The sequence below is a fragment of the Eptesicus fuscus genome, chromosome 23 (assembly GCF_027574615.1).
Source record: "Eptesicus fuscus isolate TK198812 chromosome 23, DD_ASM_mEF_20220401, whole genome shotgun sequence".
In the NCBI taxonomy this organism is placed as follows: Eukaryota; Metazoa; Chordata; class Mammalia; order Chiroptera; family Vespertilionidae; genus Eptesicus; species Eptesicus fuscus.
Genome location: NC_072495.1, coordinates 10093205 through 10119511, shown reverse-complemented (window position 1 = coordinate 10119511; position 26307 = coordinate 10093205). Strand labels below are relative to the sequence as shown.

The window sequence follows — 26307 nt, the reverse complement described above, 5'->3', positions numbered from 1 at the left end:
CATGGATCAGCTGCCTCCTGTACACTCTCTACTGGGGATGGAGCCTGTAGCCTGCAACCCAAGCATGTGCATGTACCCTGACCAGGTGTCGAACTGTGACCTTCTGGTTCATAGGTAAACAATCAACCACTGAACCATGCAAATGATTTTTCACAAGGGTGCCAAGACCACACAATAGGGGAAGGGCAGTCTTTTCAATACATGGTGCTGGGAAAACTGGGTATCCACATGCAAAAGAATGAAATTACACCCTTACGTTGAGCTATATACAAAAATTAACTCAAATGGATTAAAGACCTAAAACTATTAAATTCCTAGAGGAAAGTATGGGGAAAAGCTTCAGGACAATGGATTTGGCAATGATAAAATGAATATGACACCAAAAGAAAAAGTAGACACATGGGACTACAGCAGACTTTTAAAATTCCTGTATGTCAAAAGAAATTATCAACGGAGTGAAAAGGCAACCTATGGAATGGGAAAAAATAATTGCAAATCATATACCTGGTAAGGAGTTAGTAATATTCAGAATACATAAGGAACTCCTACAACTCAACAACAAGAACACAATTTAAAAATGGGCAAAGGGCTTTAATAGACAATTTACTGAAGAAGATATACAAGTGGCCCATAAGCAGAGGAAAAGATACTCCACATCACTAGTCACCAGGGAGATACAAATCAAAACCACCATGAGACCTATCTCACACCCAACAGGAGGCTACTATCAATAGGACACAAAATAACACGTTGGAGAGGGTGTGGAGAAGTTGGAACTTTTGTGTACTGCTGGTGGGAATGTAAAATGGTGCAGCCATTATGGAAAACAGTATGGATGTTCCTAAAAAATATAAAAATAGAATTACATATGATCCAGCAATTCCACTTCTGGTAGATATGCAAAAAAATTCAAAGCACGATCTTGAAAAGATGTTTGTACACCCATGATTCTTAAAAAGCCAACTAGTTTATTCAAACTGCAGTATTGTCTATTAATAGGATGCAAGTTTAAAATTGTCTGGTAAACATGGAATTCTTATTTTACTCCTGTGTGTATGTCTGCTATCATATTTATTACTTCATTTTCAGGAAAGGTCAAACTTGTAAATTTGAGGCCTTTCAAAAATGTGAAGTTTGTTCAAATAGCCCTTCTAGCCCGGCCTCCATGGATCAGTGGTTGAACCAGAAGACTATGATTCAATTCCCAGTCAGGGCACATGCCCAGGTTGCAGGTTCTATCCCCAGTGTGGGGCGTGCAGGAGGCAGCTGCAGCCCATCAATGATTCTCTTCTCATCATTGATGTTTCTTTTTATTTTTAAAATATATTTTATTGATTTTTTTACAGAGAGGAAGGGAGAGGGGTAGAAAGTTAGAAACATCGATGAGAGAGAAACATCAATCAGCTGCCTCCTGCACACCCCCTACTGGGGATGTGCCCGCAACCAAGGTACATGCCCTTGACCAGAATCAAACCTGGACCCTTCAGTCCGCAGGCCGACGCTCTATCCACTGAGCCAAACTGGTCAGGGCTCACCATTGATGTTTCTATCTTTCCCTCTCCCTTCCTCTCTGAAATCAATAAAATATATTTAAAAAACAAAACAGAAAAATAGCCCTTCTATCTTCATAATGTTTCAGAAAACATTTGAGGCACCTGGTAGTTGACAAGGTACATGGGGAATAGGAGGAGGAGAGAAGTTAAGGGTTACCTTCTTCTGAGTGTTGTTTTAGAAATCAATTTTGGACTGCTCACCTCAGTCAGAACAGTAGAGTCAATCCTTTGTCCTCACACAGCCTTGAACTCCCTGCAGCTCTAAGCAATCCCTTTGTAAAGCTTGATGATTCTGCCTCCCTATTTTTAAAATATTTGGCTCAGAAGAATAAAGATGGATGGATACACTTAATCATATAGGAAAAACTGGGTACTTCCCAGTCATGACTTTAGCAACAATAACAAAACAATAAAAACCCATTCACCCCAAGCCACAGGAAAGACCAAGACAGAGTGATTAACACTACCTTGTAAATCAGCCTTAGCTATTTTTCTTAACTACTTCCATTGTTGGGTTTTCAGGCTCCTCACAGGCAGCAAGTGCAGAATTGCAAAAAGCTGAATTGTCTTGACTCCTTCCAATGTTGGCACAGACAATAAGAAATTGAGAATGCCAATAATCCTGGAGAAACAGATGGACATTTTAAATCACAAACATTAGGCACAAACCAAATGCTGCAGTTTTGGACAAAATATGGAAATCTTAGCCCTTTCTTGTGTCCTTCCATCCCAATGGGGGAACCTATCAAGGCCCGAGGAAAGGGAGAAAGGATCATCTGGGTTGAATGAAATAAGCCTGGCAGATAAGGGTCACATGTGACATGAAGTTTCATTGTTCCCAAGGTTCAAAATGGATTTGAGTTGATGAACCTCTCATTTTGATTTTCTAAGTTGTCATAAAATTACTACTTTGGGGCCATCTACCAAATGTTTGAGATTGGACAAAAGGGATGGTAAGATTATTTCCTAAACCATAAAGCATAAAGACAAACATGTTAGAGCCAAAAGGCACTTTAGGAAAATTGAATCCAATAGACTAAAATTTCAAATGAAAATAGGACACAAGTGATTCACAGATATTAAGGGATGGAAAAGTAAGTACCTGAAAATAAAGAGATTTAAAACAACAACAATAAGTGTTGGACTTAGAAGCCATGAGATGAAGGTTTGGGAAATATAGTTTTATTTAAGGGTAGCATTACATAAGTTATTAAAAGTGGTTCAGCCCTAACTGGTTTGGCTCAGTGGATAGAGCATTGGCCTGTGGACTGAAGGGTCCTGGGTTCGATTCCAGTCAAGGGCATGTGCCTGGGGCCTGCAGGAGGCAGCCTATGAATGATTCTCATCATTGATGTTTCTATCTTTCTCTCCCTCTCCCTTCTTCTCTGAAATCAATAAAAATGTATTAAAAATAATAAAAATAAATAAAAGTGGTTCAGAAACCCAGTCAGATATTAAAACAATCCTTTGTAGAAAAATAAAAAGAAATACCTGTTTACACATTTGATCCAATTATAGTTTTATACACTTTGGAATGCCACAGGAAGTTGCTAAAGATATCACTTTGATTATTTCTCTTTGTGATATTAATTTAATAAACTCAGTATATACTATGGGCATTCTTCTGACTTAATGTATTTCTTGAATAAATACCATAGGTTTCAGTATTTTGACATTTACTTCTGAATTGTAAGATTAATAGAATGGAGGGGCTTCCTTAAGTCTTGTGGTCTCCATGCCATTTTGTACACAGTATATTTACTTTGTTTTTACTTTTTTATTTTATTGATTTTTTTTACAGAGAGGAAGGGAGAGGGACAGAGAGTTAGAAACATCGATGAGAGAGAAACATCGATCAGCTGCCTCCTGCACACCCCCTACTGGGGATGCGCCCGCAACCAAGGTACATGCCCTTGACCAGGATCGAACCTGGGACCTTTCAGTCCGCAGGCCGGCGCTCTATCCACTGAGCCAAACCGGTCAGGGCTGTTTTTACTTTTTAAGACTTTAAATCACTCTACTTAATTTTTGCCAATGATTTTTTTTTTTTTTGTCTAAAAAAGTTAGGTGTTCCTTTCTCCCCCTATCACAACACGGTGAACAGAAGTTATCTGGCGACCTCAGGCGACACATCTAAAACAAAAAAGGCAAAGCAAATGTTGACAGAGTGTGGGATAGAGAAAATTCAAGGATGGTGAAGTCATCTCCGTGCTCCTTCAAAAGTCCTTATTTAGTAGCGTTTGGAGAGCGGTTCCGAAATTTGTCCCTTCACCCGTTGCGTCAGGACATTTGTTGAGAATATTGATTGCTGGCCTCTGCCCTAAACTTACTGAGTCAGAATTTGCTGAGATGGAACCTGCAAATCCGAATTTTTTAAACCTGTGCCGCAATCGGCTAGGGAATCACCGATCCAGTACACAACCCCCCTCATCAACATTGGTCTCACGCAGCCGCTCGTCCCGCTGGCTCGCCCCGCCCAGCCGAGGTCCCGCCCGCCCAGCCGAGGTCCCGCCCGCCCAGCCGAGGTCCCGCCCGCCCAGACGAGGCCCCGCCCGCCCAGCCGAGGCCCCGCCCGCCCAGCCGAGGCCCCGCCCGCCCAGCCGAGGTCCCGCCCGCCCAGACGAGGCCCCGCCCGCCCAGCCGAAGTCCCGCCCGCCCCGCCGAGGCCCCGCCCGCCCAGCCGAGGCCCCGCCCGCCCAGCCGAGGTCCCGCCCGCCCAGCCGAGGCCCCGCCCGCCCCGCCGAGGCCCCGCCCGCCCCGCCGAGGTCCCGCCCGCCCAGCCGAGGCCCCGCCCGCCCAGCCGAGGCCCCGCCCGCCCAGCCGAAGCCCCGCCCGCCCTGCCGAAGCCCCGCCCTCACCTTCCGCAGTCTCGCGTAGCCTCGCGGGATATTTCCCATAATGCCCCGCGCCTTGCCGCCGTGGTTGCCAGGCAACACGGTCCCTGCCGCCGCCGGCGCGGGGTTCGACCCGACAATGGGGCCGCGGGGCCTCCCGCGACTCCTGCTGGTGCTCCTGGACTGCTGGGCCTCCGTGAACGCCCAAGCCGGGACCACCCTGGTAGTGACAACGGAGGACCTCAACTCTACGGAACCAGCCCCGACGACTCCCCGACCTGTCTTGTCTGCTAGGCCCCCGGGTACCCCCAGGAACCCCGGACCCTCCTCCGGTCCCAGGCCCACCCCGGTCACGGACGGTGGGTACCAAGTGTCCGCTCCAGGGGATCCACAGTGATCCATCCTGGAGGGGGTAGCCCGGGTGAGGATGTAATATAATAATGTTGGTTAACGTTTATTGAACACTTTATTGTGCAAGCATTCCCAAGTGTTTCATAGGGATCCTCTCAATAACTTTTAGAGGTAGATAGTATCCTTGTCATACAGATGAGAAAACCGAGGCTCAGAGAGCGTAAGTGGGACAATATCAAATCTTTGAAAGTACTTGCAGTGGTCCTGGACAACATTAATGCTAAAGGTAATAATGAATGAAGTCCTTGCAACTTTGCAGCCAAAGAAGAAATTAAATGGACAGTTTCTAGGCAGTTGTGAAAATTAAATGCAGAGGATGCACAGAACCCTGATTCCTGGTGGCCGTAAGTGGGTCCTTCCTCTGAATCAGAGGAGGTTGGGGATCTGCAATATTCTTATGGTCAGGCAGGTGATTTAGCATGCTGGTTCTTAAACCTGTCTAAATATCAGCATCACTGGAAAATTTTTGAACAACACAGATGTCTGGGTTTCACACTCAGCTTACCAAATCGGGGTCTTTGTAGGTAGATAGAGCACAAACAGCTTTCCAAGTGAGCCAGATGACTAGCCACTTTGGAGAAACCCCAGATTGAGGAGTTAAACCCCAGATTTGAGCTAAACCCCAGATTAGCTCAAACTGACTAATCTTCATTTCTCCCAAAGTGCAGTAGCAAAAATCAAATGGATATTTGTATGAAACAGGTTTTTTGTGTGCATTGCAGTGGCAGGGGGCAGTCACTACCTGCTGATTGTGATGTTCTGCATCCATTCTCTCCTTTCTGTAGTTGCTGCTTTGTGTGTCTGTGACCTGTCTCCAGCACAGTGTGACGTCAACTGCTGTTGTGATCCTGATTGCAGCTCCATGGATTTTAGTGTCTTTTCTGATTGCTCAGTTCCAGTTGTCATGTAAGTTTGTGACCCATGAAGTTTTGATACAATTAGACCAAGATTATAAAATTTTGAGAAGACATGAAAACTCCCCTTGGCTGAAAAACTCAAGCCTGATTTCCTAAAGTTGCATCCTTCAGAAGCCATGCTGTCCAACCAATATGTAGAAGAGGATCTGTCCCTTATTGCATCCAGCCAGATGATAGTGCAGTCAAAAGAGCAGACAGAGTACTTTTTTAAGAGTATGATGAAATCTGTGTTCAGAGATTGAATTACATTTCACTTTGATTTGTAAACAGATAATGCATCATTTTTGCATTAGTGAATTCCTGTTATGTATAGCCTAGGGTGAAAGGTGCAGTTTAATTTTACAGCTTTTGTTTTGGACATAGTAATTGTAACAATAAATTAAATGGATGGTCAGGAAAGCTTTGTTTTTTACCTTTCTGATATGCAAATCTCCCAGGAATCCTCACAGTTCACATTGTATAGGAAAATAATGGAAAATGACATTCCTAGCCTATTACAAGGTAAAAAAGAATCTCTTCTGAGTGATCTGTTTCTCCTAATTCAGATTTCAAAGCTTTTTGAAAAACAGCAGCACTTAAAGAAGTTAATTTATTCAGGATGGGACCAACATATTCAGAGATGGAGTAATTATGTAATTAACTTATAAGAACTTAGTTTATAAATTTAATTCTAGTTAGATGGGAAAGGGTTATTGTATTAAAATGATTCTGAAACTCATCTGGAAGAATAAACAGATGAGAGCAGCCAAGAGGTTATTGAATAAGAATAGCAAAAAAAAAAAAAAAAAAAAAAAAAAAGAATAGCAAACTCTTCTTACCAATAGATTGAAGAATGAAATACACTAAAAAATTAAAGAATGGCCCTAGCTGGTTCAGTGAATAGAGCATCAGCCCGAGGACTGAATGGTCCCAAGTTCAATTCTGGACAAGGGCACATACCATGGTTGCAGGCTCTATTCCTGGACCTGGTGGTCAGGGTGCAAGTGGCAACCAATCGATGTGACTCACATCTCCCCCCTCCTTTCTACGCTCTCTAAAAAAAAAAAAAAATCAATAAAAAAATATCCTCAGATGATGATTAATCACAACAAAAAAAAAAAAATAAAAAAATGAATGAAAAATATAGGTGAACATTTGTTGTGTGTGTGTGTGTGTGTGTGTGTGTGTGTGTGTGTGTATTTATTTCAGAGAGGAAGGGAGAGGGAAAGAGATAGAAACAACAATGATAGAGAATCATTGATTGGCTGCCTCCTGCACACCCCTTACTGGGGATCAAGCCTGCAACCCGGGCATGTGCCCTGATGGGGAATTGAACTGTGACCTGGTTTATAGGTCAACACTAAACCAACCACTGAGCCATGCCATTTGTTAATCTTAGGCTACGGAATGTCTTTTAAGCATAAACCCACAAACTATAAAAGTTGGACAATTTTGTTATTTTAAAAAATTAGTCAATTATACCTCAATTTTCAAAAAAGAATTGTGATTGTAAAAACCAATTAAGACTTCTATAATGACAAAAAGACCATAAAATTGAAAGGTAATTAACTGGGAAAAAGTATGTATAACACATGACACTTAGAGAAGATTCTTTAGAATATGGGCTCTCACAAATCAATGAAAAGATAAACATTCTGATACACAAATGGCCAATAGGTATGAGCAAAAACTTAATGGAGGAAATACCAGTGAGCAGTAACCATATGAGAATATGTTTAACCTGCTAGTAAATGATAAAATTCAAATTAAAATAACCAGATAACGGGTTTTTGCCCATGAAATTGGCAAAGGCTATTTATAAGTTGGATAATATCCAATCTTGGCAAGAGTCCAGGGAAACTACACTCTTTGCTACAGTGTTGGTGAGGATGCATCTTGCCTTTCTGGAGGACAATCTGGCAAGATGTCTCAGAAGCCTTAAATTATGTACCTACCTTTTGACCCAGCAATTCTTCTTCAGGGGATATAGCCTAAGGAAATAATTGGAGACATTCATAAATATGTATGTACAAGGATGTCATTATAGCATCATAAAGAACCGGGGAAATTAGAAACAACCTAAACCAACAATAGAGGATTGGTTAAAAAGAAATTAGGGTATCTTAATAAGTTGGTGTACAATGAAATCATCTATAATAAAGTGTAATATGCTAATTAGACCAGACAGCTGAACGACCTTCCGGAGGTCATTCCAGATGTCCTTCCGGACTAAGCCGAGGCGGCGGGAGCTGAGGCAGAGGCGGTTAGGGGTGATCAGGCAGGCAGGCGAGCGGTTAGGAGCCAGTGGTACCAGATTGTGAGAGGGATGTCCAACTGCTGGTTTAGGCCGGGATCGGGCCTAAACCAGCAGTCGGACATCCCTCAAGGGGTCCTGAATTTTGAGAGGGTGCAGGCCGAGCTGAAGGATACTCTCCCACCCCCCCTGCACTGGGCCTCTAGTATAAAATTGCAAAAACATATTTGCTGACATAAATATTGGGTAATATACTGTATATTAAGTGAGAAAAGGCCTGAAAGCAGTATGTAGAATATGATCCCATTTCTGTTATATCTCTATCGCCGTATCTGTATCTGTGTCAAATTGATTAAGGTTTGTCAAGTCTGGGATCGGTTGAAGACCTGACTGTATAACTTCTAAGCTCCAAAACTTTCAGATGACTTCACATTTTCTAATTTTCACAGTACTTTGAAGATGGCTTTATTCTGAAGAAAAGGAATTTTAGGTCCCTTCTGATTACTTTTAAAAGTTCTGCAGAATTTTATATAATTGATTCTGTCAGAGTTTGCAGGGTTCATTTACATCAAAATTATGCCCTGATCTACATTTCATACTTGACAAGATTTCCTTGAAGGTTATTCTACTTGTCTTAATATTTTTCCTGTTAGAGGAAAATGTTTCAAATGCCAAACATTTTAACACTGAATAAACTAAATAAAAATGGATTCATTTCTAACATCACACTTTCATAAATATCTTCCATGTAGTTGTTAACATAGTACACAGTACAAGCACCTGACAGTTTTAAAGAATCTTGCTAAGATTGTGCGCACATGCCTTAAAACTTTTTAAATTTTATTATTTTTTTTAATTTTCAGGGGTGATAGTCAGTTTTGTAGCCAAAAAGCAGCCATCTATTCTTTGAATTTAACAGCAAACCCACCCCAGAGAATATTTAAAGTTGTAGACCAGATCAATCCATCTATTTTCTGCATTCATATTACAAACTGTGAGTATTTTATATACTTTGTAAAACTCTGACTTTTTTTTCTTTTAAAAGATCTTTTATGGGAAAATGTCCAATTTAGTTAGATTTAAAGCTATTATTCTATGATTTGGCTAGGGTGTATCTTCTGAGGCTGTTTCCCAGGCAACTGCAAGTAACTTTAGAGACCTGTGGGCATGCACATTTTCTTTACAAGTAAAGGAACTGCTTGGATAGTTGACTTTTGAAATCTCATACTTCATTTTAAAGGTGTTTATGATATGTAGACATGCATAGGAATCTATATTTATTTAGGCACATGAGGGTTTTTTGTTTTTTGCTTTATTTCCTCCTGGTTTAATGATTTAGAATCAGGTTTAGCTATAGTTTCAATTTCCGTTTTTCTCTTTTATTTTTACTTAGAATATTTGCATGAAAACAGGATCTTTATTTTTATCTGAGCATTTGGCTCAAATATGTGACTAGATCCAAAGCACAGGTAAAATGTAAAATGTTAGCGCTATCAAAGATCAGAGACACATTTATGGTTGTACCCAGTCAAGCTTTATCATCTTTTCAGAATGTCTTCATATTTTGGCTTTGTTCCCTTATAATTGAAAATGTAGGGGAATACTCTGTGATTTGTAACCTGGAGTAGTGACTGGTCCATCACTGTCACATTCTTTGACATAAGAGTGGCCCAGTGAACCTACCAGCCTATTCCCCTCTACCTTTTCCATAAACAGCAGGTATTCTCCCGGACTTGAGAGGTGGCTGTGTGAGGGTAGAAACAGGGTCCTTCATTCCCATAGCCATCTAGGATGGAGAAAGTTATTATTACTGGCTTCTGTTGTGCTATTTATCTGTGGCTTTAGAAACCATTGCTTCTACACTGTTAGTGAAACAGGCCAAGTCTGAAGATCCTGTTTATTTAATCAGATTCAGAAATCCCGGGGGAAGTAAATATGGAGAATTATACTTTATTTTTTTCGCATGTCTTATTGCTACTAAAACTGTTTCAAAATTTTATATGTGCTGTATATAATATATATGTATTTTATACTGATTTAAAATACTTTTTCTAAAAACAGATAAACCTGCATTATCCTTTATTGATCCAGAAGTGCCTGATGAAAACAATTTTGATAAATTGATGAAAACATTAAATGGTTTTTCATTGAATACAGAATCAGATGTTTCTTTAACAAATGAACCAGATGTTCCAAATACTACTAAATATGAGGTGAGCCAAGAACCTAAGTCTATTCATCCTGTTGCAAATATCCTGTCCTTGTAACTTATTTTTTCAGTATGTTCCCAGTAAAATCAGCTACATGAGACATATAATTCATATAATACACACAAAAAATTAATGTTTGTGCCTATAAATCAAAGATCATGAAAATTAAAATTGAGTAGTTGAATTCTAACATAGGAATTATTTTTCATTTTATTTATTTAGTTTTAATCCTCACCCGAGGACATGTCCATTGATTTGAGAGAGAGAGAGAGAGAAAGAGACAGAGACAGAGACAGAGAAACATCAATGTGATAGAGAAACATCTTTCAGTTGCGCTGGAGATCGGACCTGTAACCTAGACACGTGCCCTGACTAGGAATCGAGCCCAAGACCTTTTGGTACACGGGGTAACACTATAATCAACTGAGCCATACTGGCCAGGGCTCTAATATAGGGTTTAAAGTCATTTATTGTGTGGTAAGCGTGTATTTATCTCTGCAGAATTTGTTTTTTTCCACCTCAAGAAATGCAGCAAAGTGCTAGAGGCATGCTACTGGAACAGAGGGGATTGGTGGGATGCCTAATGTTCTCAAAGCTATATTTAGCTGTACAGACTTTGGGATGATATGTGCTATTTTATATATGTTCCTTAGTAAACCTTTCAGTGTGATTTAAATAAGTATTGCTATCCTATATAATAAAAGGCTAATATGCAAATTGACTGAATGGCAGAACGACCAGTCGCTATGACGCACACTGACCACCAGGGGGCAGATGCTCAACGCAGGAGCTGCCCCCTGGTGGTCAGTGCGCTCCTACAGGGGGAGCACCACTCAGCCAGAAGCCAGGCTCAGGCTGGTGAGTGCAGGGGCGGTGGCCCCCTCTCCCCCAGTGCACAAATTTCGTGCACTGGGCCTCTAGTTGAAAAATAATTATCTCTCTCACCCCTGTCCCTGGCCACCAAGTTCCTGTCTGTAGAGGCAGACACCTATGTCAGCTTCTTATATAGTCCAGAGGAATTCCTTAACATATCCTTCCAGAGGAATTCCTTAATAAAAAGGCCTGCAATGTATAGTAACATGGATACAAAGAAACATGCACCCTTAAAAGAAATGGATGGGGCAGCTATATGTAAGCTCCATTTGGGCAAGGACCATATCTGTTTTTTGCTCATCACTGTGTTCCTAATGCCTGAAATGCTGCCTGGCACATAGTAGGCATCCAATAAGTGTTGAATGAATGACTTAATAACTGTTGGTGTTTCTCTTTGCAGTATGGGGTTCTTCTGCAGACTTCAGATTCATTTTTGAGATTTCCTTCTCCCCTTACATCATCTCTGTGCACTGATAATAACCCTGCAGGTAAGAGAGCGGGCAGTTTTTCTTGTCCTTAAAACAGACTTGGCTTAGTTTAAATTTATAGTAATCATAATTAAACAGGCTTCATGACTAGAAGCAGAGAATCTTAGAGTTGAAAGAGGCCTCAAAGATTATGTCTTTCGGTGCCAGAATCTTTCCCACCACATGTAGTCACTGCTTGAGTACTTGTAGGATGGGGACTCCCAACCTGAACCAGCCTGCTGAGTTGTTTAACACCTCCATTTGTGGGGAAGTTCTCTCTTCACCAGAGCTAAAGTTTGTCAATAGCTGATACTCATTAAGCACTCACTGTGTGCTGGGTATAATGTTCAGTGCCTCTGAGGTAGAGTTATTGTCATTTGATGAGGAAAATGAGAAACATTCACTTTCTTGCTCAGGCTTACCTAGGTGGTGGAGCGGGGGCAGGGATGCAACCCACGCAACTGCCTCCCATGGGCCCTGCTGCTCCTTTCCGGAGCTTCCCAGAACTGTGGAGCAATCCTCTTGGCAGTGGGAGGCAGCAAGCCTGGCTCTCCCATCCTTATGCCAGCCTCACTAGGAAGGAGCCAGCCAAGAATGGGTGATAGCTTGTGGCTTAATGAAACATCATTTGATACATGAAGGAAAATGTATTCTGTTGAAAAGATCCTTAACCTTGTTCGCTACAGCACCAGTGTGAATTAAAACCAATCTGAGAACATTTCCATCTAATGGATTTGCAAACCTTAAGAATGTAGGGCTTGTGGGGAAGTAGGCACTCATCTACAAAGCTGGTGGGACTATTTATTGGTACAACCTCTGTGAAGAGCAGTTTAGCAATATGTATGAAAATTGCAAAAGAATATGCCCTTTGACCCCACTGTTCTACTTCTAGGAGTTAGTCCTACAGAAACTCTGGCTCACATGCAAAATAATAGATTGTAGCAATGGTTGTGACAGCAAAGCTTGAGACAACTTAAGCATCCATCATGGGGAACTGGCTGAATAAATTATGGCATATCTATAGTAGGATACTAATTATTTCTAAAAAAAAAAAAAAAGGGGGAGGAGGATGAGACAGGCTGAACTCCAAGATTGTTCAGTGAAAAAAACAAAGGGCAGGATATATATTGTGCATTTGTTTCTAAAAGGGGAAAGAAATACTAAAAATATATTTACACACACTTTTATTTGCATAGAATATTTCCAGAAAGATACACAAGAAACTTCATGCTGAGTGTCTCTTGGAGACTGGGGAACCAGGGCCCCAAGGGAGACCTCTCAATCCCTTTTTGTGATCTTTAATTTGGAATCATGTGAATGTGTTACCTATTTGAAAAATAAATTTTAAGCCCTGCTGGAACCGGTTTGGCTCAGTGGATAGAGCGTTGGCCTGCAGACGCAAGGGTCCTGGGTTCGATTCTGGTCAAGGGCATGTACCTTGGTTTCAGGCACATCCTCAGTAGGCAGCTGATTGATATTTCTCTCTCATCGATGTTTCTGACTCTCTCTCCCTCTCCCTTCCTCTCTGTAAAAAATCAATAAAATATATTTTTTAAAAAATTTAAGCCCTGTTTTAAACGTGTCATATATCTGTATCAATTTATTTTGTAATTTTACTTCTATTACAATTTTATAGCTACCCATGAACAGTTGAAATTTTCATTTTATTTTTTTCCCCCTTGGGAACGTTACGATTTCCAGCATTTCTGATGAATCAAGCTGTTAAGTGCACCAGAAGGATAAACTTGGAACAGTGCGAAGAAATGGAAGCTCTGAGCATGGCTCATTACAGCAGTCCTAAAATTTTGAGGGTAAGAATTATTTTGTGAAGCTGATTCGTTAGGTTTGTTTTCTGTTCTTGGTACCCTTTTACAATACGACAAGTATAGAATAATTTAAGTACATGATTGACACTCAAATTTTAAAATGTCTCCAGTTTTTTGGTATACTGATACCGAACATACTGGGGAAAATCACTTAAAATAATTTCTGTTTCTATCTAGCTAGCTCATATTTTGCTTTTATTAATTTTTTCTTTTTTCTTTCACTCATTTTGATGGTAACCAATAATGTCTGTCTCCTGAATTAAAAAAAAAATTAATAACCAAAAACTTTACCAATGATAAAAGCATCTTAATGTCTGTGACAGAAATAATCATATTAGCACCAAGTAGAGATCTCTCTGAGAAACAGGCCAGAAAAGGGTAGAAAATCCGCTTTCTGGTTGGCAGATGAAATAAGTAACCAGGGAAGGACAGGAAATAGGATTGCTGGGGAAGGGAAAGAGGCCACAGTGGTGAGAGGCCCCTTCCTCCTGGTAGCAGGGACCCGAGCCTGAACTGAAATGAGAGACGTCACCGGCCCATTTGGTGGATGATGTGGAGGGTTGCAGGGGAGAAAGTGTTTTTTAATGTTTAAAACCATGGGATTATTGTGAAATCCCGGATCTCCTGATTTTCTTTTTTGGGAGGTGGTGGAAGAGTGATCTGTGGCATCAGTATCCATCTGGGCTTCAGTTTTCAGAGTCAAGTTCAACCTTTTTTCTCCCCTCCTTCTCATGTCAGCCATCTAGGCCTGCGAATTCTTCCAGCGAGTTTGCCTTCTCAGTTTTCTGGAAGTATTCCCTCTGGCATGCAGGCACAGGTCTCTCCCAGCACAGGCCTCCCCAAAATTGTCTACTCATCTCCCTCCCCAAAGCTCCAGTGGCCTAAAAGGGTGGGTGTCCTGTGATTATAGAAGGGAGGTTGAGACCTTCAGGAAGAGTGCTCTGGCTGTGTAGAGGAGCCAGGGGCGTGGCTTGAGGGGGCTTGGGCTAGAGGCAGGAAGACCACTTAGGAGGCTGTGAAGGATGCTGACCTTCCAGCGAGCACAGTGCAGTGAGAGTGACTGGCAGGTGAGAGCCATGTCTTCCTCACGGGGCTGTGTCACTGGTGACCACATGGAAAACACCGAGTGATGACCCTGAAGCAGAGAGGCTTCCTAAGACTGGCTCTGTTGGGTTGGTCTATTAAGCTTCCATTTTGGAGGAGGTGAATATCAAAGGGAAATGTAAGGTTACCTCTTTGATTATGATATAGATACAAGAAGAAGTAGCTGGCAGGTCTTGATTAAGGATATTCTTTTTTCCTCTTTGTGAAGTCTTAAATAAGATGAATATGCCCTTTGAGCCCCAGTCTGAAAAAAAGCAATAAAAATGATTTTTTGTTGTTGTATTTAACAAAATTTGTTGTTTCTTTCTGTCTAGGTACCTAATTCAAAAACAAAGGTAAGAATATTTCTCAATGGAAAGTTTATTATACTCTGTCTTATTTCTGAGCCTTTGGAAATGATTATACTTATGATTAGAAAAGTACCTTACTGCCAAGAACAAAAACACATGTCAAAAAGCAAGCAGAGCCTTAGCCAGTTTGGCTCAGTGGATAGAGCGTTGGCCTGTGGACCGAAGGGTCCCGGGTTCAATTCCAGTCAAGGGCATGTACTTTGGTTGCAGGCTCCTCCCCAGCCTGGCCCCTGGTTGGGATGTGTGCAGGAGGCAACCAATCGATGTGTTTCTCTCACATTGATGTTTCTCTCTGTCTTTCCCTCTCTCTTCCACTCTCTCTAAAAATCAATGGAAAAATATCCTGGGGTAAAGATTAACAAAATAAAAAAAAAAGCAAGCAGAAATGAAATAGGGAAACTTCATGGATGACCCTTTTGTAGTCATATGTTGGTATGATCATCCTCTGTGCTTTTTGGCATCCCTTGATACCTTCTTGGTCTCTTGTCAGGAGAGCGGGCTAGCCCCCAGGATGCTGTCTGTCCAGTGAGGACGATAGAGCCGTTTTCCCCAGTGAGGAGGTGAGCATCCTAGTGTAGCTTCAGCATTTAGTTGCAGACAGGTTCTGTTCCAAGCCTATCCCCCCAGCCCAGGGGCCCTGTCAGGCTATGGTGAGGAGGCCAGTGTGTCTGTAGGTATGTCAGAGATGAGGAACATGGATCTACCTCTTATTCTTGGGTCTGTGCCCTATGCCTGCCTGTGAATGCAGGCGATGGCCTTGCCATCGTATCCCAAAGCCTGTGTGGTTAGTCAGCCTTATTCAAAAGTCAGCTCTGCCATGACTTTCTTGTATAACATGCTCCTCACACCCCCAGTTGTCAAGCGGGCTATAAGCCTCTATGCGTATGAGCTGCTTTGTGCAGTGTCTGTCACACAGGAAGCACTTGGGACAACGATCCTACTGTCACTGATGTCATTAAGTCTCTGGACACAAATGTGTTTGAGGTCGATATTTGAAAGGAAGTAGTTGTGTGATTTGAACTTCACACTACTGTGTGTGGGCCTGGATTTCCTCTTCTGTGAAGGGGGTTTTCAAACTTGTTTAATTATAGAGCTTCTTCAAATGAAATCTCAAACAGAGCTCTGCCTAGTGTGTAAGATGGATTGAACCCAAGGCCCCTGGTTGGAATAAGGGTGGTGCCAGAAGCTCTCCACCTGCCCCGCCTCTCCATCTCTCTGCTGGTTTGGCCCCTCTGAGGAACCCTACAGCTCCCAGGAACCCAGTTTGAAAGTCACTGGACTAGCTCTCAAATACCTCTAAGTCACTAAAAAGTGCTTTGAACCTACCATTCAGAGCTTGAACTGTCTGGGGCAGTGGCCCTGTCTGCGATATGTCCTTAGTACTAGGGCGGTGCCTAGTATGTGTTGGGTTATATGTTAAGTGAATGAGTGACTAGGGGATTGGCTCAATCAAGTAGGGAAGATCCTTATGAGGAATAATGGGATGTTACTGAAAGGCACGTAGTGTACGCCAAGCAGTGTGTCCAAGTGCTACACATGTCTGAAGTCCTTTGGTCATCTCAGCAATCCCTAGGAAGTAGGTCCTGTTATTGTGCCCCTCTGTCACGTGATTCACAGATGAATTACTTGCCCAAAGCTATGCAGCAGGGAAGTGGCAGAGCCGGGACAGGAATCCAGGCTGTCTGGCCACAGAGACCATGACACTGGACTAGCTCTTCTTCGTACCAGGCCTTGAGTTACAGGCTTCCCGCACATTCTCTCTGCATCCTGTGGCCACACAGGAAGTGGAAGGCTGGGACTTCCAACTCAGATTTGTGTGGCGTTAGAGTTTGTGCTCTGAAAGATAAGCATATCAACTAATATCAGAGGTTTCTTCATTTTAAATTTTTACTTATTGATTTGAGAGAGGGAGAGATTAATTTGTTGTTCCACTTAGTTATGCATTCATTGGTTGATATTTGTATGTGCCCTCACCAGGGATTGAACTCACAACCTTGGCATATCAGGATGATGCTCTAACCAACAGCTACCCAGCCAGGGCCTAAGGTTTTTTTTCCAATTGACTTCCAAGGTCTGTTAGAGAATCAGGAATATAAAAATTGGATCCAGTCTCCCCATTAAGTGAAGCCCCTGATGACAGCCTGGAATCATTGTCAATATCTGTTGAACCATCAGTGAAAGGTTAAGTTATGGCCCCATAGTTTTTTATTTATTTATTTTTATTGATTTTTTACAGAGAGAAAGAGAGAGAGAGAGTTAGAAACATGGATGAGAGAGAAACATCGATCAGCTGCTTCCTGCACGCCCCCTACTGGGGATGTGCCTGCAACCAAGGTACATGCTCTTGACCGGAATTGAACCCGGGACCCTTCAGTCCCCAGGCCGACGCTCTCTCCACTGAGCCAAACCGGCTAGGGCGGCCCCATATTATTAAGTACTAGAGGCCCGATGCACGAAATTCATGCAAGAGTAGGCCTTCCTTCCTCTGGCTGCTGGCAGTGGCTTCCCTCTGGCACCCAGGACCCGGGCTTCCCTCATAGCCCCGGCTTTGTCTGGAAGGTCGTCCAGAAGGACGTCCAGAGGGACGTCTGGTCTAATTAGCATATTGTGCTTTTATTATTGTAGATGCTTTGGTTCTTTGGTTTGGGATGGGAGATGATTGAGTGGGACATGCAGGAAACCAGAACAGCCCTGCCATTGTCATTCTTGTGGCTGTTCCTGTGGATGCTGATAGACTAGTGCTGCTCTTCCCATTGGTCTTTCTAAAGCTTGTTTAAACTGGACCGTTTGGCCCTAGCTGATTTGGCTCAGTGGATAGAGCATCAGCCTCTGGACTGAGGGGTCCCAGGTTCAATTCTGGTCAAGGGCATGTGCCTAGGTTGCAGGCTCGATCCCCAGTAGGGGGTGTACAGGAGGGAGCCAATCAATGATTCTCTCTCATCATTGATGTTTCTCTCTCTCTTCCCTTCTCCCTTCCTCTCTGAAATCAATATATATATATTTAAAATATATTTTTAAAAAACACACAACCTAGACTGTCTGGTTTCTGCCAGCCACACCCACATACTACAGGGTGTGCCTGGGACTGTTGGAGAATATGCATGTGTGCATACAGAGTGAGGGCATTAATCCGTAGGAGCTGAGTTTTGGAGGTGATAACATATACATGCATTTGATGATGTGATGAGAGTTGTTTGTGTGTGTGTTTGAGACATAATTCACCTCCATAAAACTCACCATTTAAAAGTGTACAATTTAGTGGTTTTGGGTATATTCCCAAGGTAGTGCAGCCATCACCATTATCACCAGGACATTCTTACTGCTCCAAAAATAAGCCCTGTGCTTATTAGCAGCCACTCTTCATTCTTCCCCAACCCCCTCTCTCTGTCCCAGCAACCACTAATATATTTTCTGTTTCTGTGGATTTGCGCTATTCTGGACATTTCACATAAAAGGAATCACACAGTATGTGACCTTTTGTGCCTGGCTTCTATTGTTTAGCATCATGTGCTTAAGGTTCATGTATGTTGTAGCAAGTGTCAGTCCCTTATTCCTTTTCATAGATGAATAATATTCTTTTGTATGAATATACCACATTTTATTTATCCAGTCATCAGTTGATATACTTGCGGGTTGTTTTCAGTTTGTGGCTATTATAAATGCTGCTGTGAACATTTGTACACACACATATGTTTTCAGAGGTAACCACAAGTAAAGTTTTGGCTATATCTTTCTTTTTTTAAAAATTTCTTTATTGATTAAGGTAACACATATTTGTCCTCATCCCCCCATTCCCATCCCACACCCCTCCCCACACATGCCCCCACCCCCCTGTTGTCCTTAACCGCTGGTTAGGCTCATATGCTTGCACACAAGTCCTTTGGTTGATCTCTCCCCTTTACTCCCACCCTCCCCTCCCCTCCCTCTGAGGCCCGACAGTCTGATCCATGCCTCCTTGTTTCTGGTTCTGTTCTTGTTCATCAGTCTATGTTGTTCATTATTTCCCCTAGATGAGTGAGATCATGTGCTAATAGAAATACACTTATAAGAACCGAAAATGAGACAAGCAATAATGGTTATGGTGACAGGCAAATGAATCAGTCTGTAGTGAGTTTCTTTCTGGGCCAACAGTTTTGGCTATATCTTTCTTAAGTATTTTCTCTGTGGACATATATATGTACTTACATATTAATATCCACATTTTCGCAAATGTGGAATTACATAGCATGCCTGTTGTTCTGTAGCACACTTTTCCCTACTTGGCAGTGTATCAGTGGAGGTTCATTTCAAGTGTTTTGTTATTTTAACCCATTCACCTCTGTTGTGGTGTCTTCGGTAATCCAGGACTTCTTTATTTGCAGGTCCCTATCACTGTCCAGTCCATCATCATTCAGTCTCTAAATAAAACCCTTACCCGGCTGGCAGACACGCACGTATTGGAGCCAGTTCTTGTCGAAGAGGCGGGGGCTGTTAAAGTCTGCACCAAGGTCGTTCTAGAGGTAGGGCCCACTTGGCTTTGAAAGCTCGAATAGTTTGTGGCAGACTCGAACTGCGTGGTCCCAAGGGGTTCAACTGGATGCCCTTCAAAAGGGGCTCTGGCCCACACTGTGGTATTGCTTTTCTTGATGTGGCCTCCTGCTTGTCTTTCTGCTGTTCCTCAGAGGACACCTCTTTGTCTCTGAAGTAATCACGTGTGCTTTTTCTCCATAAACCTAATGACTTACAAGAATACATAAAAGATTGTTTTTGTTGCCATTGTTTTGTTTTAATGTTTCCACTGCAGAGAGAGACTGATTATATTCTGCCCAGGCCAGCTGATTTGGAACTTACGTAATCGGGTACGGAGAGGCTCAAATGACCCTGCTTGTCAGCAGGGGTGACGCCGAAATAACATCTCCCCTAACCTGATTGGACAGGAGAGAAAAGCTTCAAGTGGAGAAATGGGAAAGCACTTGCCTCCTCTCTATATTTTATTTGAGTTATTAATACAGCTACAGAAATGTCATGGGAACAGATGTATTTGGAGTGTCATTTTGTTTTTAGGTAAAGTACAGACTCACATACACAGATGCAGGTGAAGTAACAAAAGCCGATCTCTCTCTCCTTCTGGGGACAGTTAGCGACACAGAGCTTCCACTCCAGCAAAAGTTTGAAATTCATTTTATTCAGGTAAGTTTGATCAATTTTGTACAAGTAGCTCACTGCCAAGTGAAAAGAAATCCTAACTTGTCAGTGAAAAACATAATCTCACAAATATGTAATACCTTAATCAATAAAGAAATTAAAAAAAAAGATAGAAACAAAAAAGAAAAACATAATCTCAGCTTAGAAGTATTGCCACACCTAACCCCTTGCACTGAACGAAGGCTTGCACATAGCATTGGGTTTGTAATGAATCAGGCCGAGGCCTGCATCCTTTCCCACGGGGACTGAGTCCTTGCATGCAAGCTTGCTCTTTACAGCATGATGTACTCCTACACTCAGCAGATACATTTATAGTTCTGAGTAGGGGAGAAATTATTTTGTTGGTCAGTAATCCCGGATTTTATTCTGAAAAGCATTTCATTTCCCCCCTGCCACTTCCTTGTTAAAGTGAGAATTACTTGGGGGCTTTTCTGCATTGTCTTACAGCAAAATGCAAAGCCGGTTCCTCTGAGTGGAAACCCTGGTTATGTTGTGGGCCTCCCGCTAGCTGCCGGATTTCAGCCTCACAAAGGATATCCTTTTGGTTCCGTGGGGAAGGTTGATTTCCCCGTCCACGTGCGTGAGCCACGCTTCCCTTTATCGCTGAGGGGCCTGTGGGCTGGAGAGGCTGGTCTCGGCCACAGGCTTCCCTGGTGGCTCTGGAGGGGGTGGTCAGGCCACACAGCATGTGGGGCTCCTTGGAGACTGGAGGTTAGGGGTGAAACAGCATGACCCAGGAAAATGTCAATGTTTATAATGAAAGTCTTAACCTCGAAAAGCTGACAGACATTTAGGTGTATTTAATTTCACAGAGATCCAAACAAATTTAGTGATTTTGAAAACTTGGAATTAATTTTGCAGGGCCAGTTTCTGAAGATTTTTTTTCTTCTGAGGATCTAATCAAGGAAAATAGTTATAACTGCCTTTACCATCTCCTGGGAAATAGCTGTCATATTCCCAGAGGCCCAGAGAAGAGATATTTGGGTCTCACTCATGTCTCAGTCACACATGTGCCACTGTCGCCTGAGAACCAGACTGCTGTCGTACTGGGTGGTTATCCCTTAACTCTCTATGAATGTCTGGGATTATTCAGACCATGAATAGATATGGACAACTTACTATTCTTCAGAGCACAGCTGAGCAAGACTGCTTGGCAGTAGAGGGGATTCGGACCCCAGTATTATTTGGTTACAATATGCAATCTGGCTGTAAACTAAGGTAAGGGAGAGACTTGTTTCTGTTGGAACTTGCATGTGTTGATCAGAAAATAAAACATTCCCCCCACCCCACCCCGTGTCAATCAGATATTTGGCTGATGGGAGTGCCTGTGAAAGCTACAATGTACCTTATGATTATTAATAGGTAGTAGCAATAGTGACAATACATTATAATATAGTTTTTTTTAAATTTTTTATTTTAATTCTCAGAACCATAAGCCATGCATGGTTCAAAGGAAAACTATTACAACCATTTTTCAAATCAAATAGAGTGGAGTAAAAACCTCAAGGCTTTGTATGTTTTGTTTTTAAGGTTGCATAGCACTTGAGTTCACTGCAAAAATACTTCCCCTGGAAGTCCTTGCTATAGGTCTGCATTTTCATATACTGCACACAACATAGCAAGCCCAGTGAGAGGAAGCCTGAGTGTGATCTGCTTTTAATTTACTGGTACTTTTTTTTTTTATCATCAAACATGCATCTACTGTAAAATGTCAAATGGCTCTGCATGGCTTATTTTAAAACAGCAGTTCTTACCCTCACCTGCCCCACCACAGAGGTAGTAACTCTTACAGCTGATTTTTTGGAAATTTACCTTCAAATCTTTAAATAGCCTGCATATAACGCTATTTCTTGATAGTTTAGTTTTTTTTTTTTTTTTGTTTGTTTTTTTTTTTGAATTTTTTTTTTTTTTTTTAAATTTCTTTATTGATTAAGGTGTCACATATTTGTCCTCATCCCCCCATTCCCATCCCACCCCTCTCCCCACGCATGCCCCAATCCCCTGTTGAACTTAACCGTTGGATAGGCTTATATGCATGCATACAGGTTCTTTGGTTGAACTCTCCCCCTCCCCCCCCCCCCCCCCTACCCTCCCCTATCCTCCCTCTGAGGCCCGATAGTCCGATCGATGCCTCCTTGCTTCTGGTTCTGTTCTTGTTCCTCAGTCTATGTTGTTCATCATTTCCTCTAGATGAACGAGATCATATGTCACTAGATATATACTAATAAGAACTGAATGTGAGACGAGCAATAATATTTATGCTGACAGGCAAATGAATCAATCTGTAGCGAGCTTCCCCCTGGACCAACAGTTCTTTTGAGACCCAATTTCGATGTCCAGTAGTTCCTTATGTGTACATGTCAGCACTGACCCCTCAGCTCTGGATGGTGGACAAATGGTGGTAATGGGGGTCCGACTCCCTCTGGTTTGGTCTCGGCCGAACCCAGGGGCACGGCGTCACCCGGACTAAGGGGCACGTGGCCTCACCCATACCCAAGGGACGCGTGGTCTCACCCGGGCCTGGGACCCAGCCTCACCCAGATGGATCCAGGGGCACACAGCCTCACCCGGACCCAGGATCTGGCTTCACCCGTACCCAGGGACGCTTGGCCTCTCCCAGACCCAGGGGCACGTGGCCTCACCCGGGCTTAGTTGCACAAGGCCTCACCTGGATCCAGGGACACATAGTCTCACCCGGACCCAGGGACGCTTGACCTCTCCCAGACCCAGGGCCACTTGGGCTCACCCGGGCCTAGGTGCACGAGGCCTCACCCGGATCCAGGGACACATGGTCTCACCCGGACCCAGGGACGCTTGGCCTCTCCCCGACCCAGGGCCACTTGGGCTCACCCGGGCCTAGGAGCACGAGGCCTCACCCGGATCCAGGGACACATGGTCTCACCCGGACCCAGGGATGCTTGGCCTCTCCCAGACCCAGGGCCACTTGGGCTCACCCGGGCCTAGGTGCACGAGGCCTCACCCGGATCCAGGGACACATGGTCTCACCCGGACCCAGGGACGCTTGGCCTCTCCCCGACCCAGGGCCACTTGGGCTCACCCGGGCCTAGGTGCACGAGGCCTCACCCAGATCCTGGGACACATGGTCTCACCCGGACCCAGGGACGCTTGGCCTCTCCCAGACCCAGGGCCACTTGGGCTCACCCGGGCCTAGGTGCACGAGGCCTCACCCGGATCCAGGGACACATGGTCTCACCCGGACCCAGGGACGATTGACCTCTCCCAGACCCAGGGCCACTTGGGCTCACCCGGGCCTAGGTGCACGAGGCCTCACCCGGATCCAGGGACACATGGTCTCACCCGGACCCAGGGATGCTTGGCCTCTCCCAGACCCAGGGCCACTTGGGCTCACCCGGGCCTAGGTGCACGAGGCCTCACCCGGATCCAGGGACACATGGTCTCACCCGGACCCAGTGACGCTTGGCCTCTCCCCGACCCAGGGCCACTTGGGCTCACCCGGGCCTAGGTGCACGAGGCCTCACCCAGATCCTGGGACACATGGTCTCACCCGGACCCAGGGACGCTTGGCCTCTCCCAGACCCAGGGCCACTTGGGCTCACCCGGGCCTAGGTGCACGAGGCCTCACCCGGATCCTGGGACACATGGTCTCACCCGGACCCAGGGACGCTTGGCCTCTCCCAGACCCAGGGCCACTTGGGCTCACCCGGGCCTAGGTGCACGAGGCCTCACCCGGATCCAGGGACACATGGTCTCACCCGGACCCAGGGATGCTTGGCCTCTCCCCGACCCAGGGCCACTTGGGCTCACCCGGACCTAGGTGCACGAGGCCTCACCCGGATCCAGGGACACATGGTCTCACCCAGACCCAGGAACGTTTGGCCACTCCCAGACCCAGGGCCACTTGGGCTCACCCGGGCCTAGGTGTACGAGGCCTCACCCAGATCCAGGGACACATGGTCTCACCCGGACCCAGGGACGCTTTGCCTCTCCCAGACCCAGGGCCACTTGGGCTCACCCGGGCCTAGGTGCACGAGGCCTCACCCAGATCCAGGGACACATGGTCTCACCCGGACCCAGGGACGCTTAGCCTCTCCCAGACCCAGGGCCACTTGGGCTCACCCGGGCCTAGGTGCACGAGGCCTCACCCGGATCCTGGGACACATGGTCTCACCCGGACCCAGGGACGCTTGGCCTCTCCCCGACCCAGGGCCACTTGGGCTCACCCGGGCCTAGGTGCACGAGGCCTCACCCGGATCCAGGGACACATGGTCTCACCCGGACCCAGGGACGCTTGGCCTCTCCCCGACCCAGGGCCACTTGGGCTCACCCGGGCCTAGGTGCACGAGGCCTCACCCGGATCCAGGGACACATGGTCTCACCCGGACCCAGGGATGCTTGGCCTCTCCCAGACCCGGGGCCACTTGGGCTCACCCGGGCCTAGGTGCACGAGGCCTCACCCGGATCCAGGGACACATGGTCTCACCCGGACCCAGGGATGCTTGGACTCTCCCAGACCCAGGGCCACTTGGGCTCACCCGGGCCTAGGTGCACGAGGCCTCACCCGGATCCAGGGACACATGGTCTCACCCGGACCCAGGGACGCTTGGCCTCTCCCCGACCCAGGGCCACTTGGGCTCACCCGGGCCTAGGTGCACGAGGCCTCACCCAGATCCTGGGACACATGGTCTCACCCGGACCCAGGGACGCTTGGCCTCTCCCAGACCCAGGGCCACTTGGGCTCACCCGGGCCTAGGTGCACGAGGCCTCATCCGGATCCAGGGACGCATGGTCTCACCCGGACCCAGAGACGCTTGGCCTCTCCCAGACCCAGGGCCACTTGGGCTCACCCGGGCCTAGGTGCACGAGGCCTCATCCGGATCCAGGGACACATGGTCTCTCCCGGACCCAGGGACGCTTGGCCTCTCCCAGGCCCAGGGCCACTTGGGCTCACCCGGGCCTAGGTGCACAAGACCTCACCCAGATCCAGGGACACATCGTCTCGCCTGGACCCAGGGGTGTGTGGGCTCTCCCAGACCCAGGGGCGCTTGGCCTCGCCCGGGCATGGGATCCAGTGTCATCCGGGTCCAGGGGCACTTGGCCTCACCCGGACCCGGAGTCCGGCCTCACCTGGACCCAGGGGCATGTGGCCTCACCTAGACCCAGGGACGTGAGGCCTCACTTATACCCAGAGGCGTGTGACCACACCCGAGCCCAGAGGCGCGCAACCCCGCCCGCACCCGGGTCTCAGCGGGGTCCCGTCTTCCCGATCCCAATTCCTGCCGGTCAATCCCCCCTCAGCAATTCCCCTGGCCATCCTTCCAGAGCTCCAGTATGGCTGCTGCAGAACTCGTCGGGCGGCGGCTCGGCGAAGCTCCGGTGCACCCGGTGCATGGCGGTGGGCCGGTCTGGCGTCGCTGCGTCGGCCCTTGGGTCTGCATCGGTGGCCGGTCGCCGAGCATGCGCACCTGGCCGCTTCCGCGGCGTTGAGATTCTTGACGGACTCATAGGTCAGCAAGCGCAGAGTCTCCCACCCCATGTCTCATAGGGGCTCGTCTGTCCGTGCTTGGCTGCCAGTGGAGCCGTCCCCTCAGCCGGAGACCGCCGGGGGAACTGCGCCGAGCACGTTCCAGGCCGCTGTTGTATCGCCTGAGCCATAGTTCTTTTGTGTCGCCTGAGCCGTAGTTCTTAAAGTGTGGTCTTTGGGTCACCGGCATCAGCATCATCCCACATACCCCTCTTTTATTCTAGTTGTAGAGCATCTACTCAGCCAGCCCTATGGTGGTCTTGGATGGTGTCTGCTCTGCTCTCTTGTCGTAGTCTCAAAGTTGTTGTGGTAGGCAACAATCAGGCTTCCACCCTATGCCTCCATCTTGGTCCTCCTTTGTATAGTTAAGTCTTGATTGTTGTTGGTTTCACTGGGGGGGGCTCTCTTTGTCTATAAAGGAAGAGTTGCTGTGCAGGAGACACGTTTATGGGCCGGGTCTTGGTGCAGCAAAGCTTTGGCGCTCACTGAATATTCCCGTTGAATGTGTCCCTTATGCACGTGGTTGAAATCTGGTGTCATCTCCCACAGACCACCAGATGCCCTCGTTTCTGGGTCTCCAATGGGGTGTAGATCAGCTACTGCCTTAGGCACTCAGCAAGGATTACAGCAAAAACTGTAGTTTCTTCCTCCTGTCTGAGTGGCCCTGGAGCAGTCCGACTAGAACAGCAGATCATCTGGTCCGCTGCCAGAGGGCAGGCCACCCATATGCATAAGCCGTTGCTTGGGGCGCAGGTGTGCCTGCAAGACTTGCGGGGCAGGTCTTCAAAACGTGCGGGGCGGGTCCCAGGGCGGGGCGGGGTCTCAGGGCGCCAACAGGCCAT

At 45.7% G+C, this 26307-nt stretch overlaps 1 protein-coding gene across 2 annotated transcripts in view; it reads left to right on the top strand.

Annotated features, from left to right (window-relative positions):
• Positions 1-4465: 4465 nt before the first annotated feature.
• TCTN1 (tectonic family member 1) overlaps positions 4466-26307 on the top strand; it is a 28363-nt gene continuing 6521 nt past the window's right edge. For both annotated transcript variants that reach the window (XR_003617933.2, XM_008142717.3), the window contains exons 1-11: positions 4466-4746; positions 5584-5704; positions 8812-8942; positions 10010-10161; positions 11432-11519; positions 13200-13309; positions 14743-14763; positions 19140-19277; positions 19822-19947; positions 20410-20495; positions 21040-21180. Coding sequence is in view for 1 of the 2 variants with exons in the window: in XM_008142717.3 (XP_008140939.2) it covers positions 4527-4746; positions 5584-5704; positions 8812-8942; positions 10010-10161; positions 11432-11519; positions 13200-13309; positions 14743-14763; positions 19140-19277; positions 19822-19947; positions 20410-20495; positions 21040-21180 (1334 nt within the window). In the remaining variant the exon portion in view is untranslated. The remainder of the gene's footprint in view (positions 4747-5583; positions 5705-8811; positions 8943-10009; positions 10162-11431; positions 11520-13199; positions 13310-14742; positions 14764-19139; positions 19278-19821; positions 19948-20409; positions 20496-21039; positions 21181-26307) is intronic.